The sequence below is a fragment of the Falco cherrug genome, chromosome Z (assembly GCF_023634085.1).
Source record: "Falco cherrug isolate bFalChe1 chromosome Z, bFalChe1.pri, whole genome shotgun sequence".
Lineage (NCBI taxonomy): Eukaryota > Metazoa > Chordata > Aves > Falconiformes > Falconidae > Falco > Falco cherrug.
In genome coordinates this window covers 11,927,103-11,945,497 of record NC_073720.1, presented here as the reverse complement: position 1 = coordinate 11,945,497, position 18,395 = coordinate 11,927,103, and the positions used below count along the sequence as shown (strand labels likewise).

Sequence of the window (18,395 nt, the reverse complement as noted above, 5' to 3'; positions counted from 1 at the left end):
CACAAACAATGAGTGTAGAGATTATGCTTTTCAAACACATTTTTGTTTTCAGTTTTAAACAAGTTTAAAATCACTGAGGTTATGCATTATTTTTGTCCCACCACTATACTCCCTTTTTGCAGTTATTGATAAACCCTCAGAGCCTTCAAGGCTTCTATCAAAGCAAAGATTTAAAGACAAATCAGGTGGATATTTCCTTGGATTCTGGCTGAGCATAGAGCTTCTAGTGCAGATATTTTTTTTTTTTCCTGCTCAGTCCGTGCCACTTTCTTCAGCCCTTCCCTTGTATTTCCACATGGTGGAACCTAATGCCCTGTCTGTGATTCAGTATTTATAGAGAGACTTGTGTGTGAAGTGAGGTTTGAATGTTTAGACATGGTTGATTGTGAGCAAAGGTACAAAATTAATTGTTGTCTCTGTTCTTCCAGCCACTGTCTCGAGGACAGGGACACTGATGCCTCATGTGAAAGCCAAGGTATTGCACTTCGGGTCCACAGGGCAATGGATAAATGAGGCATAGTTACCCATAGTTACCTGATATTTGTTATTTGAGAAACTGGCTGAAAATGGGAGCAGGCAGAAATTGCTTGAAAAATAAGAGCAGGCAGCAATCTGCTTGCAACAAACAATTTCTCCTTTGCTTTTTCCTAGGTTTTCTGCTTGCTTCTGCTGATATGTTTAACTTGCCTTCCGTCCCTTGAAATCCATTGTCTCTCTTTTTTGCCATCTGCCTTCCAGCAGAACTCTTTGGATGGCAATCAAGTACTTCTTTCAGGAATGATCTTTTGTTTGGGATTGGTTTCAGGTCATACCAGGAGCTGATGACAAGTTCAACAGCACACGAAAACAGTCTGCTGGAGCTCAGTTCCGGGTAAGTATTGCTGCTTTATGGTGCCCTTTGAGATGGGTGCAGTGATATTTTCATAGGGGCTTCCAGGCCGCTAAGCACAGTTAAAGCATCCAGCATGCAGACAGGGGTTTCTCTGGGTGCCAAGCACAGCTGATCATGGTGGGAGTGACCTGTTTGCTGTCAGAGCCTGGGAAGTTGCTTTGGGGTGGGAAGACAGTTCACGCTGCAGGAAATTGCACACCGGGCTCTGGCAGTGCTGTGGCTTGCTGGACTGTTGACCTTTCTCTGCCCTCACCAGCATTCCCTGATGGTACTCATGGAGAGGCTGTATTCTGCCAACCCACACTTTGTGCGCTGCATAAAGCCAAACAGCCGCAAGGAGCCAGGTGTGGTGGACAGCCAGATGGTGCTGCTGCAGGTGAGGAAAAGCAGTGTCCTTTACAGGTAGTTCTGCCACGTCTCGGTGGGGAGAGCAGACCCCACCAAAAGGCTGTGGAGATAGCAGGAAGTCAACTGGTCTTCCCTTGCAAGAGAAAGCATAGACACACTTTTTATGCATGTAAAGGTTCTGGGTACTTGGTTGTTTTTGTGACAGAGACCGCTAGGTCCAGCTTTTGCGGTCTTAGTTCTCTCCCATTATCTTTTTCATGAATGCAATGAGATCTGCTTGTCAGGCACTAGGATTCATCTTTGCATCTCCTGGATGGGAACTGGTACAGACAGTACTCCAGAAAAACTGATGCTTCCCGGAGGAGACTGCTCTCACCCATCAGCCAGGGCAATTCTGAACAGGAGCCAAGTTGGGATCACTTTGATAGGAGCTGAAATGTGCTGATATGACTATCCTTGGATATTGAGTCAGGTCTGACATCCAGGCGCTTTGAAGAATACCGAAAATGATTAGAAGAGTTCAGAAAGCTCTGTGGTCTGCTTAATGTATATAAGAAAGGATAGGATTAAGAGGGAAGTTCATCCGTGCCTCAGAGTATTTCTGTGTCCAGATTTGGAAGTAAAAGGCTGCCCTCTAAGGGACAGAGCCAAAGCAGTACCCATGGCTGGAAGGTGAAGTTATTTCAGTCATTGGTTTCTATGTTTCCAATCTTTAACTGAGAGTGGTTAATCATCAGAGTTACAGGATGTGGTAAATCCAGTCTCTAACCAGGGATACATTTCCAGAAAGGAACTTACTCATTTTGAACTAGAGAAGTTTAGGGCTGAATTAAGGTGTTTCTGGCTGCAGAGGAGCAAACTGATGTCCCAATGACCTGCTTCTGTTTGTTTCTCTGGTCTTCTTTGTGGTGCTGCTTCAGCTTCGGTACAACGGACTGCTGGAGACAATCCATATCCGAAGACGTGGTTTCTCCTGGAGACCCTCATTTGAGGAATTTGCTGAAAGGTTTGTTAAAACCTCCAAGTGTTCCTTCTTAGGTATTGTTAGGGAACCAACCCTGGTAACCAGGTACGGGCAAGGAGTGAAACAGCCTCTGTAAAGTTCATGGGCCTGAGGTCATGGGGTTGTTTGCTGTGGGAGGCTGAGTGGGAAAGACAGTGATTTATTGTCGCCTTGTGAGGGTGACATGGATCAGCTCAGCACATCAAGGATGTGGCTCTTACCTTGCTGTATTGGTTTGTTTTTCACAGATATAGAATTCTTCTAGTTAAACCGGATGTTTCCCTCACCAAAGAAAGGTAGGAACCCTTCCTTTGTTACCTGCAATCCAGTTTTTTCTTCAGAGGCTTTTGCTCAGAGTAGCTTAGCAAACTGAGTAAAAGGAACAAAGTGAGAATGGGTTTTTGTGGTACTGGGGAACACAGATCACTAGGCAAGGGCAGTTAGTGTTTTAAAAGCATTTGGTACAGTGATAAATGAAATCTTTCTTGAATTGCTATGTAGCAATTCAATTACTCTAAAGCCTTGCTATCCTGTGGAATAAGAACTAGCTAATGTACTCAATTAAGGAAGTCACAATAATGGTCAAGGGTATCCACTGAACTCAGTATGGCAGGGGCTCATCACATTTGCCAGGTGCCTCTCCAGGCTTTTTCCTGATGGTCTCATGGGAGAATAAGAAGATGAGCAAGCAAGAAGAGTTTTCTGAGCAAGCAGCCAGCACTGAATGTCTCCCAGGCTAGAAAGGATGTTTCTGATCCAAGAATTTTTTATGTGTACAGACGTAATGCCCTCAGTGCTTTCAGAACCTGACTGTTCCTTACACATGTAAGTGTCCCTCCAGCTCTGCAGTCTTACCCTGTCAGCTTTTTCCTTTCTGCATCTAGGGCAGCAACTCCCCTCTTCCTCTTCTCCGCTTTCCCAGTCCTTCCTTCCTGCCACAGTCAATTGTGACTGATAGCAAGAACGAAGCATGTCAGGCAGCCAGCTGACGGGTTTTTTCAGTCTTTGAAGAAAAGGACTTGAATGTTCTCCTGGAACAGTTCTGGCAGTAGCTCCTCTGGCCTTCCCTGAAGTTACTGACAGTTCTGAATTAAGAATTGCAAGCCCAAGTGAGGTCAAGAGGGAATCTCATAGGTAAGAGATGATGGTAAACAGGCAGCATGGTGTGCTTTCAGGCACAAAAATTATAGGATGCATTGGAGAAAAGAATTACCGTGGATATGGATTGTGGCACAGTGGAAGTTTGCTGAGATAGAAGGAAAACCACTTCTGCTTTTCTAAGCAAGATGTTAGCAAAAAGTGCTACTACAATTTCACAGCCTGGTTTTGCAGGCAGAGGGAGGAAGCTGTCTGTGTGGTACAGCTAGAGTACTGCTTTCAGTTCCAAGTGTTGGGGAATCTTTCCAAGTGACCCAAATTTTATCACTAGAGTCTGCAAAATGAAACTGGAATTGGAGAACAGGCTTTCTCCCGGAAGCCTTGCTGTGCCAACCTTGCAACTTGTAAGCTCCAGAACACTTGGAAATGAAATAAGGAAAAGCAGTTCTGAGAACAAAATAGGCTCTGCAGACTTGCCTTCCAGGGAGTTGAAGGAAATCTGCCTCTGGGAACCCCTTTGCTGATGTTCCTGAAATGTTATCCTAGCTGTACCTCAAGGAGCACTACAGACTGACAGCCAGTTAGTTACTGAATGTGATCGGGTGATAGGGTATGTGATGCAGAATTGTTGAGATGCTTTCTCTTCCTTTATGCACCTAAATCCACTGGCTGCATGGTGTTCTCTTTGGGTGGAAAATTTTTTATTTCACTTTTTTTCTTCTCTTTCAGCTGCTTGGAGATACTGCAAAGTACAGAGCTAGCACACTGGATGTGTGGGTAGGTGTGAATCACTGTTACTGGGAATGGGGGGCCTGAACTGCAGAGACTTATACATGTAGGCTTACTGGTTCCCTTTGGGGAGAACTTTATGGCTGTAGGAAAGGCCTGTCCTGTGGATGATGGATGCAAGTGTAGACAGTGTTTCTTACTGTTTCTTTCTCTCCTTGACTTCACAGAAAGTCACGACTTTTCTTTAAATATTGGCACCAGGAACAGCTGGCAAAGTATGTGGAGCGGCTGGAAAGAGCAGCAGTTGTCATACAGAAAGGTGAGCACGGGGCAGGAGAGTCCCTTAATTCTGATCTCAGACCAGCTCAAGGGAAAACTTTTCTCCAGTCCCTGCTCCACCGTTGCATCTTTGCAGGTGATGTAAAAGTGGGCCAGGCACTATCTTCATATCGGGGCCCTGTGGAGTCAGTGCATATTGCAGATATCCACCTCCTCAGTGCTCATCCTCTGGGTGTGAGGATGTGAGGGTGTGAGCCTTGGAAAGGGAAAGGACAACTGAGCTGAGCAGGCAAGCATATGATTTGGCTGTGTCCTGGGATATGGTTAACTGTCCTCTGGAGTGAAGGCTTGTTGAGTGACATTAAGCTGAGGAGAGGGAAGAGGGAAGCAGACCTCATTCCTGCTTTCAGAGACAGGCAGAAGGGGGTGAAGGTTTGGTTTGGTTTGCTTTGCTTTTTTCCTTTCCCTTCCATATAGCTTCTGCTCTGGCAACTGGTTTTCCAGAGCAGGCACTGTGGGCAGTTTGGTACTTCCATGTGTACAGGCTTCATGAGGATTGTGCAGCCAGGAGGAGGAGGCTGCCACCCTGCCTGATCCCTCTCTGTTGTACTTCTGTACTGGTTGTCGCACTGCTGAAGCATCTGAGCAGCTTCTGGCTATGCACTGCACAGTATGACGAATGTCAGACTGTCACATGCTGCACCTTGTTCTCATTGATGGGGAAGGTGTGTGGGCAGTGGGAAATGAGAGGTGTGGCTTTTAGTTCATGTGCTTTGGTACCTGGTAGAGCAGGCGGGATAATGCAATGTCTGTAATGCTCCCAGTGGACCCTGTGATGGCTGCTTATGGAAAAGGTTTTCCTGTAGGCTGACACCAAGGAAGTCCTCTCTTCTTCACAGTGTCTGAAGGGTACAGGGAGATAGATGACTAACAGAGGCTCTTCTGTGAGACTTTAAGTGCCTTGGCATCAGACATGGGAGCTTAGATCTGTAATGTGATTTTTTTTTTTTTTTTAAATCTGTGATCTGGCTGCTTAGAGAGTGTAAGGCAAGTCTCATGTGGTTTTGACTGCCTGCTCACAGTAGCATTTGCATTGCTTTTTATTAACGTGATTTGAGTGTTGAGGGCTTTGCACTGGGTGAAGGAATATCACTGTGGGCTTCACCCAGGGAGTGCCAAAGGCATGTCCAGCGTTTTTTTTCTAACTACAGCTTTTCTCTGAACAGTTTTCAGGGGATTCAGATGCAGGAAGAGTTACCTAACACTGGTGGCTGAGCTGAGAGCTCAGGCACAGCGGCTACAGGAGGCAGAGCGAGAAAGAAGGCAGCAGCTCGCCATAGAAGCAGAGGCCCAGAGTGAGTTGCTCCCCCTCCCACTGCCCCCATGCATGGCTACTCATGCGATGCTAACCCTGAAGTGCTGTAAGCTCCACGCAATGATGGCCTCCCTCTGGCTTTCCTGGGGTGAGGGCTCCATCGATGGGGTGGGCAGCGAGGTGCCTGTGTTTCTGCCACTTGAAAATGTGGCTTTCTCTCTGGGGGGCAGAAACAGTACAGTGAAGGTTGTTTGCCTGACTCTGCTGGGTGGAGTGCCAAGCTGTGTCTTACCCCCATACTCCATGCAGCAGAGCCTGTCCCTATCCTGGACATGTGAAGGATGGACCTCAGGGAGCTGAGATGCTAGATTTCATCTACTTCTTCCCTCTTGTTGCAGAAAGAATCTCCTGTCCAGTCCCCATGCCACGGAAGAGGCACCCTCTGCCTTGTCCTGAAAAGCCAGTGCAGTCACCAGTGCCACGGCCACGCAGCAAGCTAACAGAGGTAGCAATATTGGCTCTCCTTGGAGCCCCTTAGCCAGGTGTGCTGGTTCCCTGCTCCTTCCACCTTCTGTATGCACATGTTCTCCAGCATGTGGTCCCAGGAGAACAGTTGACATTCTTATTATGGGAAGTTAGAGAGTCCTTTCCTACTGTGGTTAGTTAAAAAGTGTGGTCAGGATCTTTGAGGAACTGAAAACAGGTTTGATGGTTTGCAACTGATCTTATCTTCAAGAACTCAGGAATGGGATCACTACCAAAGTGATCCCGGTCCCCTGCCTTTGACCTTGCTTTCCTGCCCACTTTCCCTCTCTCTCCACTTTCAGTCCACTCCTTTTGATAACTTCTTGAACCCTTCTGCACCTCGTCCTGCTCTGGGCAGAGAAGAGCAAACTCAAGAAAAGGCAAAAAGGAGAAATATCAAGAGAGGAGCAAGTCTCTGCTGGTTCAAAGAGATGCAGGCCGAGAAGGTCATACAGGATGATGAGGCCTTTCCAAGCTGGCTGTATGGGATAATCAGCCGGAGGTGAGTGCACTGGTCACAGTGGCCACAGCGGACAATGGCAGGCAGGCAGAAGCTGCTGTGTCCTTAGGAGGACTGCACAGGCTGGATTTGCCAGGGTTTGTCTCCTGAAGGAATGAGAGTGATCTGCATAACCTTTCACTTTTAGGCTGTGAGTTTCAAACCCTTAGGGGGAGGCTTGGAGCTTCCTGTCACAGGATGCAGATGCTGAAATTTACATAGGTCCAGGGATCAACTATGGAAACTCAGAGGAAATAAGTCCACTGTGGGTTCCAAAATACCAATCCTGTGCAGGGAAAGGAGGCTTGGAACATACCTGGAGAGGAAATACACACACGTGTTTACCCTGTTGCGGACTGTTTGCAGAGACATGACACGGAATGAAGATGGACTTCTGGTCTGACTCATTATGACTGTTATTGTATTTTGTAGGTCAGGAGGAGACCTCAGTTTACAGCAGGAGAATACAGAATTCAGTGTACGTTTATTTAAAAAACTATTAAGGGGGACTTTAATGATTACCCAATAGCAATATTCCCCCAAAGCCACCAGATAATGGAAAAAGAAAGGGGTTTTGTTGGTATCTTTGCCCATTTGAGGAGGGTGCAACATAGGTGGAATTTACATCCCTTTAAGCTGAGAGACATCCACAAAGCTCTACTTTCTTATGCAGTTGTTTACGAGACTGTAAACTCTCAAGCTTTTTTGGGAAAACTATTTTTTTTTTCTACTGGTTGTGCCTTATACTTCAGTCTCTTGGCTGAGCCAAGTACTGCTTTCAAAGCAGTGTGGTAAGCAGAGAAAGGCTGATTATGCCAGTGATCAGATAGGAGTAAGACAGTGGGGCTAGCAGGTAGATGTCAGAATTTCTGGCTGTAGTCTCCCCTGTCTGCAAACTAACCTATGGCGCTGCATGCTTGCTAACTGCCAGCGTCCCTTATTTGCTGGGACTTGTGTGTGGGCATTGCTGCCAAGTGTACCTGTTATTTGAACACCCTTACCATCTTCCTTCCAGTTTGTAACTTTTTTCTGTTAAAGCTGCAAGTCTTCTTCAGTCTTACTAGATAACAAGTTCCCAGATTTTGTCAGTTTATCGCTCTGATCACAATTTAAGAGACATTATACAGCAGGTTAGCTTAGTAAAGGACACTAGAGTAGCTGTCAACTCCCCGGTAGCTGCATTTTTTTTCTATTTTTAAGATAATTATCAAGGCACCCACCTGCATTAATGCTTTTGTCCACAGATCCAGGAATGCAGGAGAGGAACTAGCACCTGGAAGACAAAACTGTCTGAATAGGCTAGCCATGAACACTTCACAATGAAAGACATAGCAGATCCTTCCCAAAGACACTGAAGATCAGACACCTTTTAAGTGGTGCTTCCTGTTGCTGGATTTAAGTCTCCATGCAGCAGTGTAAGCTCAGCCTCATGTAACAAAGCAGCCAGAGCAATCCCAAATTGCACTGGTGATGCGCTGGAGCAAGGCACATGACAAGCACAAAGCGGTGCTTTGTCTGTTGGGCAGAGACCGGGAAGACCTCCTTCCAGCAGGAAGTTTAGAGAGCCCGAGTGGTGTAATCCAAGCTGGTGTTTTTGCAAGGCAGTGGGCTTAAATTGTGCCGAACACCACTACCCCACAGTGTCCTGACTTCTTCCAACAGCCCTGGAGTGTAGGAAAGGCACATGTGTACAGCCTTTTCATCTCAGCAATACTTTGTAATGTGCTCTGAGCTGGAAGACAGTGGTTGCTATTGCACCAGTCAGACCACAGGGGCAGGTTTGGAGCAGCCCTGCTTGGAGAGGCTTTGGCTGAGAGTATTGTACCTCCTCAGCCTGCTAATGCCTCCCTGCACCACCAAGCCTGAGTTGGGAAACTTGTAACTAGGAGCACATGGGGCAGATGCTGTCCTCCCTGTGGACTGGGAGCACTACTATGGTAGCACATGAGATAGGATGGGAATCCCTGCACAGAGGCAACTGCTCACTGTCCACTTAAAAACTTTTTTCTGCTTCCAGGGAAGCTGAAAACTTGTTGAATGACAAGCCTTTGGGTTGCTTCCTTGTTCGTATGAGCCAGAGCCAACCAGGCTACATCTTGACATACAGGTAGGTAACGAGCCTTGCCAAGAAGGCTGAGGTGAGACCTTATTGCTCTCTACAATTACCTGAAAGGAGGTTGTAGCAAGACGGATGTTGGTCTTTCCTCCCAAGTACAAAGCAAGAAGACAAGAGGAAATGGCTTCAAGTTGCATGAGGGGAGGTTTAGACTGGATATTAGGAAAAATTTCTTCTCCAAAAGAGTCGTCAAGCATTGCAACAGGCTACCCAGGGAGGTGGTGGAGTTCCATTCCTGGAGGTATTTAAAAGACGTGTAGATATGGCACTTAAGGACATGGTTTAGTGGTGGACTTGGCAGTATTAGGTTAACGGTTGGACTCCATGATCTTAAAGGTCTTTTCCAACCTAAATGATTCTCTGATTCTATGAAACTGAGCTATGCGTGGCTGGAGGAGTTAACCTCCTCCACAGAAGTGTCCAGTGAGGATGATGCTCATCCTCCTCTGTTGTGAGTGCCTCAGACAGTTTGAAGTAGCAGGCAGGACACTGCAGAGTCTGTCTCTTGCCAGAAACTAGATGTTTGTGGGTGGAAGGATGCAGCTTGAAGACTGCAGGTCCCTTTTAGGCTGTGCTATGTGGCTAAGTGGGCAAACCATGTTGGAAGGAGCATTGACTGAAGCAGAGCAGATGAGTCTAGAGGAGGGTCTGAGGAGAGGCAATCAGAGTGCTGCAAGGGCATGGTTTTTGCACAGCCTCAGGCAAGGGGTAGGACAGAGTTTTGATGTGGACAACAGGCATTGGGAGGCAGTACAGTCTGCTGGGGTTTGGATCCAGCTGCCGGGGTTCTCCTGTCACTGTCTTTGGGGAAATTGCAGCTCCTCCAGGACCTACTAGTACAGCGTGTGACACTCCAGCATAGTGCATCTCCTGCATCTTTGTGATATTTGTTACTGTGACTCCTGATCACATCTGACCTCTTGAGATGAGTGCAAAGAGCAGTGACTGGGTCCTGGAGAGACACTGTGACCCCATGCCATGCCTATTTCTGTCTGTCCATCTCCTCAGGGGTGAAGGCCACTGCAGACACTACCTGATCCAGATCCAGCCCAGGGCACACTATGTCGTCCTGGGAGAAGACCGGGCTCATGCCTCACTCACCGAACTGGTTCGGTATCACCAGACTGTGGGCATCAAGCCCTTCATGGAAATACTGACTGTTCCCTGTGAGCAGGTGAATGTCAAGGATCTGCAGCCAGACAAGGGGATGGGGCATGGACTCTGCCCTGCGCAGACAGAGTCACTGCAGCAGCATCTGTCTTTGTGTTCCCATTGGGGGTGTCCCATTCTGGTCGGGCAGCTTGGCCTCTTCTGCATGCACTGGGAAATGCTACTAGCTAGTCACTGGAGAAACCTGGCATGGGAAAGAGGTCCTGGCAGGTGGATGACAGCCCCTGCCCCCTGAATGTCAGCAGTGGGCACAGCTGACATTGTGCTTGTTTGTGCTGTTTGAAGTGTGTGGATGGTCTGCAAACCACTGCTGAATCCATTCTTCCTTCCCTCAGGAAAGTAGTGAGAGTTTGGATTACAAAGATCTGGAGTGCCTTACGCTGGGTTCACCAGCAGCTGAGTGGAAGACCGCTGCAGAGGAGCAGCCCTGCCCCTCCAGGCCTTCCACTGGCACACCTGCTGTGCAGTCAGGAACAGCTGCAGTTTTCAGACGGTTCAGGAGGACCATGGATTGCCAAAAACAACAGAGCCCGGACAACAGCAGGACAAAGCCAAGCTCAGGCAAGAAGGGAGGCAGCCAACAAGCCTTCCTTCGCCTCCACTCTTCCATACGTCTGGCGATGCAGGAAATCCAGCAGGTGAGCTGGGGCATATTCTCTGCCGAGCCTTGCCACCCGTGGCTGTGCTGGGACATGTGGAGCTGCCCTACCCAGGGGCAGGAGAGAGAAGCACTCTTCTTTCACAAGCAGCACTCTTGTTTCCTAGCTCCTGGGTCTGTTTTTATTTGGTGGTCTTGGGATCAAGACTGTGTTCACTGGAAGTGCCAGGCTCGGGGAGACCCTGGGAGAGGCTCACTGAGATGCCCAAAGAATAGTCCACAACAGAGGGGGCTGTGACGTGGCTGGCATCCCAGTCACTGCTCCCCTAATCCTGTCTCTCTGCTTCTCACTGCAGTTCTCTTCCTTGAAGACCTCTGTACAGAGATGCTGTCAGGCTCTCAACGTTGAGGATGTAGAGCCCAAGTGATATGGTAAGAAGACAGATAATCATGCAAGAGGGCAGATAGCAATTGCAGCTTCTCCAGGAAATGGAGGAGCAAAGGGGCTCTTCCCTTCCTGCTCCACCTGGAGCATCTCTTGGCCACCGACTGCCTTGATATAGAGCAGAAAAAACAGAGGGCAGTGGCCAGCTTCCATTCCAGGACTGCAAAGAGACCAGAAGGATTGGGAAAAAAGTGTAAGGTTGGGTTCCCAGCACCTGTGGTCAGAGTGTGCTTGCAGTACAGTAACAAGGCTGCTGGAGGGAGCTCACGGTTTGTTAGATGCCTGGGGCTGGAAGGACAAGTACTATCAGAAAGCTTATCTGCGTGCTACAATAGTCCCATGTATCAGAAGTGGGTGCTGGGCAGAGAGCCTTGGGGGGTAGCAGAGGCAATGTGCTGAAGGCCAGGCTGAGAACATAAGAAAAGGCAGCAGTCTGTGAGGACTTTTCAAGGTCTCAGCAACTAGAAGCAGCTGGTTACTGAGGCTGTAATGTACTGGGTGGCTCACAGGAGTAGATGAAGTGGGCCAGGAAGGGCCTTCAGACACAGCTGGCTGCGCCCCATGCATTAATTGTCTGAAGCATCTAGTGGGTGTGAGCTCTGTTGTGCAGCCAGTGTGGGTGAATCCCTGTCCCATTCAATTGCTGAAGGCAGGAGGAAGCAGTAGTGGTGCTGCTGTACACCTCTAGAAAAATCTGGATTTGTGTCAGCTGAGAGTGGAGAGGGATCAGAACACCATGCTGTTAGCTGCCGACCCGCTGTAAGGCTTGCAGCTTTGCACCAGAATTGCTGATTTCCCTGCGTGGTTCTGCTCCCAGGAATTTGTGTTGGAGAAAAGCTTTTTATCTGGGGCCTGTCTTGTCTTCCTCTTGATGGCTGAGAAAATCCTCTCCCTGAAGTGTTTGGCTTAATTGCTTCGTTCCTGTACATGGGTATTAATGTACCCAGGGGATGTTCCTTGTGTCTGAGGTTAGGCAAAAGAAAGAAAAAAACATGTGGGATCTGCCTAGGTAACTGCAAGCATGTCACACTGGGATTGCTGAATGGAGCCCTCCTTCTGTGTCCACCATGGAGTTGTGTTTCTTGTTTGAAGGTCAGAGTGGCTCAGCCCTGTACTCTTCAGATGTTGCTGGGCCATGCCTAACAAGGTGAACATACCCAGACATACAGCAGTCTTTTTTTTTTTTTTTTTGTCTTTTTTTCTTTCTGTTTTTGCTGCATACAGCTAGCCCTGTGCCTTTAGAGAGCCCTGCTGCAGCAACTAACTTTCATCAGCATGCAGCTAATCTCAGAGGCTGAGACTGCAGCATCTGGACCAGTCTCAGCCTGGCAGAGGGGAAAAGGACAGGAACAGTCACACTCTGCACAGACCCACGGTGCCCGACAGTCTGCATGTCGATACTTTAGTGTGCCTGGAGACCCCTGGCCTCGCACATTTAATAGTCACAAACTGAATGTCTGATGACAGCTTGTTTTCTCACAGATACCTGTACTGATTTCCTACCTCTTCATGTCTTCTGTCACTGTTTTGGTTCTATGTGTTCACCGATCTGGGTACTAAGGGAAACTGGGCTTGGGAAGTAAGAAATGAAACTGGTATATCCTTTTTGTTGAGTGCAGGAGCACTTGAACGGGAGCTGAGAAAAGGGGCAAGAAGATATTTCTGCAGAGGGAACTTCCTGCCCTTGCATCAGTGTGCTGGCATGCTGCTTCCCAGTCATTAGCCACAGCTCAAGTCAGGGGATCACTGGGGAAGCTGCTGGAGAAACCCTCCTGTTCATCCAGATTGGAATCACTACCAGTCCGGACTGAACAACATGCTGCTTTACACTGAAGATAGCAGAATATGCTACTTGTAATAAATTTTCAACTTTTTGAAATAAAATTTATTTCTGCAAGGAGAAGCTCAGTGTTTTCTTTGTTTCTATTACCTCAGTCAGTTCAGCCAGGGACTGCAAATGGAGGAGAATGGCTAACACCTCTGAGGGTAGGCACAGGATCATATGGAGTGTCTCAGTGGAGAAGCTGAAGGCTCCTGGTATACAACTGCTGTTTCTAACAGTGCTCTCCTGTTGGAAGAAGGGTTCGCCGGAGTCAAGAAGTCGCTCAATATGAGTTATGCATCTTGCTCAACTTTATTAGTTTCTAACACTACTTACATAGAACTGATACACATGCATATTCGTAAAGCAGAAATAAAATTGGTTAGTAGTCTCTAAACGCGCGCGGTTCTCACACCCCTAATTATCATGACTAAAATAAGCCTTCTATCCATGTAGCTAATTGAGTTGCTGTGCTTCAGCCTTGTAGTTTGTTACTCCCTATTTTCCCATACGGGTCCCCATCTTTCTTGGCCCTGCACCTGCTTTCCCAGCAGCTGCAGCTTGTTACAGCCACGGCCTGTTGGCACAACATAATTACTTGGTCTCAGGATTGAAGAATAGCTCAAGGCTACCTTCTTGTTAACTTCAGCACAGCAACTTCAGCACAATTCTGATTACAGGCCTATTCTAATACCAGGCCTGGATTGTGCAGATCTTCAGAGATTCTAAAGCCATGCTTCTGCAGCCATTCTTCTGCGCTCTCCTCCCATGCCAGCCTCACGTCCCTGTGTATGCCGTTGGTGAGCCCTCCCTTCTGCAGCCTGTGCTGAGCTCCCTTTGGTTCAGTGCTTCTCTGGCAGCTCCGTCTGCAACGGAGGACAGCCATGCTGCCTACCCCACTTCACCGATCTCTGGAAGGCATGAGTGCAGCCGAGTCCAGGTTGCAAAGGCTAGTGCTGTGGTCAGAGAAGCTTAAAATGTGATATAGGATGCTTGTGGCCGTGTCTTAGCAGCGCCTTTAACCTGGGGCTATTTCTCTGCCCTCCCCTGTGTTCTCAGGGGCGTAGTGCTGAGCTGCACTGGATCACAAGGCAGCACTGCTGGAGACCAGACAGGGGAGCAGTGGCTGTTTCAGCCTGGCGTCCTGGCTCTCCCCAGCGCTGCCTTGCAGCATTAACACACCTTTTCTCTTCCTTGTGCTGGGTTCTGGCAGCTGCTTTGAGGCTGCTCAGGACAGAACCAGTACAGGCAGCCAAAGGCTGCTCTTGCAGAGTCTTCCTGGCTAAACCCAGGGGCGTTTTGCTGGACAGCCTTGGCCTCTGTGCCAATGTTCTCTTTGCTTTCTCCACCATTGGGCAGCTAGAAAGTGTGCCCCTCTGGGTAGCGCATAGAGCCACTTCATGGCCAAAACATTTCTAGGAACTCACTAATGCACAGAACTGAGACACATATGAGAAATGCATTTCAGTAGTGGAGCTCTCTGTAACTCTTTCCTAGTTCCTGTGCCACAGAGTATGGTGTAAACTGCAAAACACTGTTCACTCCTGCAGCCTGACATAAGATAATGCTGAAGTAGGGAAGGTGTTGAAGAGCTTTCCCCCAGCAGCTGCCTCCAGTACCTCCTGGGTGCTGCAGCACTGGAGGCATTGGCGTGATTTCTGCAAGTCTCTGGTTTGCAGGAGCATTAGCAATTACTCAATGCTCTGCCTATATGCAAGGTCTAGCCAAGCTTCTGGAGAGCAGTCTGGCTAGTGGTGGGCTGTCGTGGGGAGAAATATGTGCCAGCAGTGGGGGAAAGCTGAGAGAAAAGCTGGGAATACAATAAGCTGCTGAAGAATAAAATGCAGATTTGACACCTCTAGCGTGGTCTTTGCCTTCATGCTTCCAGCTCATGGCCAAAGTCAGGCACTGGAGCTTCAGCTCTGAGTGAGAGCATGAATTATGCTAAGGATTTATTTCATCTTCCCCCTGAAGATGATCTCCATTGAAGAGGAGGAGCTACATGAGCAGCCTGATCTCATCTCTTACAGCAGCAGCTTGCCTTGTGGCACTCAGAAAGTTAAGTCTTAGAAAAAGCAAAGAGCAAACTGCATAAGCCAAAGGGGGAAGGCCATTCATGTTATATCATGTTATAGTTCAGCTGGCATGTGATGAACTGAATGGGATGTACTCACATAAAAGGTAAATACCAAGCTGTATCAGGTTGCATGAGCTGGGGCAGTACCCAGAAGAGGACCAGGCAGCCCACAGGTCCTCTGAGCACTGCATTTCATGCCACATGGGACTTCAGCTCAGCTCAGAGAGGAAGGCCAGGAAGAGAAGCCCAGGCATGGGAAGCTGGGCAGAGCTGGCACCCAGGAAGGTAGGAAGAGCAGAGAGAAGGATCTGCAATCCACAGGAGCAAGAACTGGAAGTTCTAGAGGGACTTCTGAGCTTTTATTTCATAATCTGTGACGTTCTAGTCACTCCCTACCATCACCTCCATCCCTAAAACTGGTGGTTCAGTGTATCCTTTAGAAGGCTTCCCTAAGCTGCTTCCCTGTTTTTGCAGAAGGGTTTTGTGTCCCTTTTTTGTCTCCCTCCATGCTTTACACCTGAACAATCTCGGCTGCAAACATTTTAGCTCATCACTTCTAGGCTAAAACATAGTCCAGATCAGTCTTATTCCATCCAAACTAAAGCTGTGGCTTGCCTTTGGCCATTGAGGTATCTGATCAGCAGCTCCCTATCAAGCTAGCTAAAACAGAAATTTTTGTTCCTCTTGCCCTCCCTTCTCAACCCTTCTTGTTCCCCTGTCTTCTGGCTCTGCTTTTTCCTCTCCTCAGTTTGGCCATCATCTTTGATGTAGACAAGGTTTAGGAAAATGAACCTGTGATCCAAGGGCTAGTATGGCTCTTAATCTCTTTTCACAAAACTGGCAGCCCTCATGCTTACTTTCTTCTGGGGCAATGCTATGGTGTATATTGACATGTTTCCTTCTCCACAGGTGTTTTAAAGACCTATTTGGACCTCAGCCCAGACAAGGCTCTCTACACTGCTCTTAGCCTCACTCCAGCCTATGTCAAGTGACTGTGGAGTGTCGCAACAGCATCTCTGAGATATGGTCTTTCCTATCTCCTAGTTAACTTTGTTGTCCACACCGAATACTTGCCTGGTGTGCCATTGCTTTGCAGCAACATTTAGGACAGTCTACTTGACCAGGGCTTTGCTTATCAATTTGCTCCTCCTGGTGCATCATAAGACCACAGAAACTACTGTGTGAGACGTAGGGGTCAAACCAGCACAGGATCCTGGCCATGAAGGTGGCCAGTGGGGTGTGCTTACAGCAGATTGAAGACCAGTGTAGGCATAATGCTATGCTGCCTCTGCTACATGTCTCAAGCAATATTCACTTTAATCTTATTCTGACCAAAATGTCCTTCTGTCTAGCAAGCCTTGCTAGGTTGCTCTTCCATAAAAGCATCTGATTGCTTTTGATCCATTCTAGATTATTTTACCTCAATAGCAACTCTAGGCAATTAATTCCTCAGACTTAAGATGCATAATGAAGAAGTACTGATGTGTCATTATTTAATCAGTATGCCCTTCTTTCTATACTATAAAACATCACAAGTAATCGTTTCTAAAACACCTCAGTCACTGCACATGATTTTATATACATCAATTGCTCTCAAAGCACCACAGCATCACCAGGGTTGGAAGGCACCTCTGGAGATCATCTAGCCCAACCCCCTGCTAAAGCAGGGTCTCATAGAGCAGGTTGCACAGAGTCGCATCCAGGCGGGTTTTGAATGTCTCCAGAGCAGGAGATGCCACAACCTCTCTGGGCAGCGTGTTCCAGGGCTCTGTCACCCTCAAGGTGAAGAAGTTCTTCCCCAGATTCAGATGGAGCTTCCTGTGCTGCAGTTTGTGCCCAATGCCCCTTGTCCTGTCGCTGGGCACCACTGAGAAGAGCCTGGCCCCGTCCTCTGGACATTTGTCCTTAAGATACTTGTAGACATTGGTAAGATCCCCTCTCAGCCTTCCCAGGCTAAAGAGGCCCAGCTCCCTCAGCCTTTCCTCACCAGGCAGATGCTCCAGTCCCCTGATGGTCTTTGCAGCCCCCACCGGACCCTCCCCAGCAGTTCCCAGTCCCCCCTGAACTGGGGAGCCCAGCACTGGGCACAGCACTGCAGGTGGGACCTCACCAGGGCAGAGCAGAGGGGGAGGATCCCCCCTCGACCTGCTGGCCCCGCTCCTCCTCATGCCCCCCAGGGTCCCACTGGCCTGCTTGGCCACCGGGGCACACAGCTGGCCCACGGGCAACTGGCTGCCCACCGGGGCACACAGCTGGCCCACGGGCAACTGGCTGCCCAGCAGCACTCCCAGGTCCTTCTCCGCAGAGCTGCCCCCCAGCAGGTCACCCCAGCCTGTGCTGGTGCCTGGGGCTGTCCCTCCCCAGGGGCAGGACCCTCCACTTGCCCCTGTTGAACTTCATGAGGTTCCTCTGCCCGACTCTCCAGCCCGTCCAGGTCTCTCTGAACGGCAGCGCAGCCTCCTGGTGTGTCAGCCGCTCCTCCCAGTTCTGCATCATCAGCAAACTTGCTGAGGGTGCACTCAGTCCCTTCGTCCAGGTCAATGGTGAATGAGTTGAATGGGACCGGACCCAGCACCGACACCTGGGAGCACCGCGAGCTACAGGCCTCCAGCTGGACTCTGCGCCGCTGATCACAGCCCCTGAGCCCTGCTGTTCCGCCAGCTCTCGATCCACCTCACTGTCCACTCATCTAGTCCACACTGCCTGAGCTTATGTGTCAGGATCTTATGGGAGACAGTGTCAAAAGCCTTGCTGAGATCAAGGCAGACAACATCCACCACCACTCTCTCCTCATCTACCCAGCCAGTCATTCCATCAGAGAAGGCTATCGGGTTGGTCAGGCATGATTTCCCCGTGGTGGATCTGTGTTGACTTCCTGATGACCCCTTTTCCTGCACAGGCTTTGAGATGACCACCAGGATGAGCTGTTCCATCACCTTTCCAGGGATGGAGGCAAGGATGACCCCCTGTAGTTTCCTGGATCCTCCTTCTTGCCCTTTTTGAAGGCTGGAGTGGCCCTGGTTTTCCTTCTGTCCTCAGGCACCTCTCCTGTCCTCCATGGCCTTTCAAAGATGGTGGGGAGTGGCTTGGCAATAACATCTACCAGCTCCCTCAGCACTTGGGGGTGCATCCCATCAGGACCTACAGATCTGTGGGTGTCAAGTTTGCTCAAGTGATCTCTAACGTGATCCTCCTTGACTTTTCTTTCTTCCTTTCTCCAGACTTCTTCTCTTGGGTCGTCCAGGGTCTGGGAAACCGGAGGGCCGGCCTTGGAAGTAAAGACTGAAGGAAAGGCAGCGTTCAGTAACTCCGCCTTCTCTGTATCCTTCATCACCAGGACACCCACCTCATTCAGCAGTGGGCCCACATTTTCGCTGGGTCATCCTTCTCCTCCTGATATACTTGAAGAAGTCCTTCTTGTCCCTGGCATCCCTCACCAGACTTAACTCCAAATGGACCTTAGCCTTCCTCATTGTCTC

The 18,395-nt window shown here is 48.9% G+C and overlaps 1 protein-coding gene across 2 annotated transcripts; it reads left to right on the top strand.

Annotated features, from left to right (window-relative positions):
- Nucleotides 1-426: 426 nt before the first annotated feature.
- Nucleotides 427-12,911, top strand: LOC106631014 (SH2 domain-containing protein 4B-like). Of its 2 annotated transcripts, none has more exons than XM_055699774.1 (15): nucleotides 427-475; nucleotides 806-871; nucleotides 1,149-1,268; nucleotides 2,161-2,246; nucleotides 2,492-2,539; nucleotides 4,071-4,118; nucleotides 4,298-4,389; nucleotides 5,576-5,704; nucleotides 6,063-6,169; nucleotides 6,492-6,691; nucleotides 8,706-8,795; nucleotides 9,813-9,978; nucleotides 10,310-10,612; nucleotides 10,929-11,004; nucleotides 12,637-12,911. In XM_055699774.1, the coding sequence occupies exons 1-14, from the start codon at nucleotides 455-457 to the stop codon at nucleotides 10,998-11,000; spliced, it is 1,548 nt and encodes a 515-aa protein (XP_055555749.1). In that variant the 5' UTR covers nucleotides 427-454; the 3' UTR covers nucleotides 11,001-11,004; nucleotides 12,637-12,911. The 2 variants fall into 2 exon arrangements, with proteins under 2 accessions (XP_055555749.1, XP_027657793.2); XM_027801992.2 differs by having other exon boundaries at nucleotides 12,242-12,911.
- The last annotated feature ends 5,484 nt before the right edge of the window (nucleotides 12,912-18,395 follow it).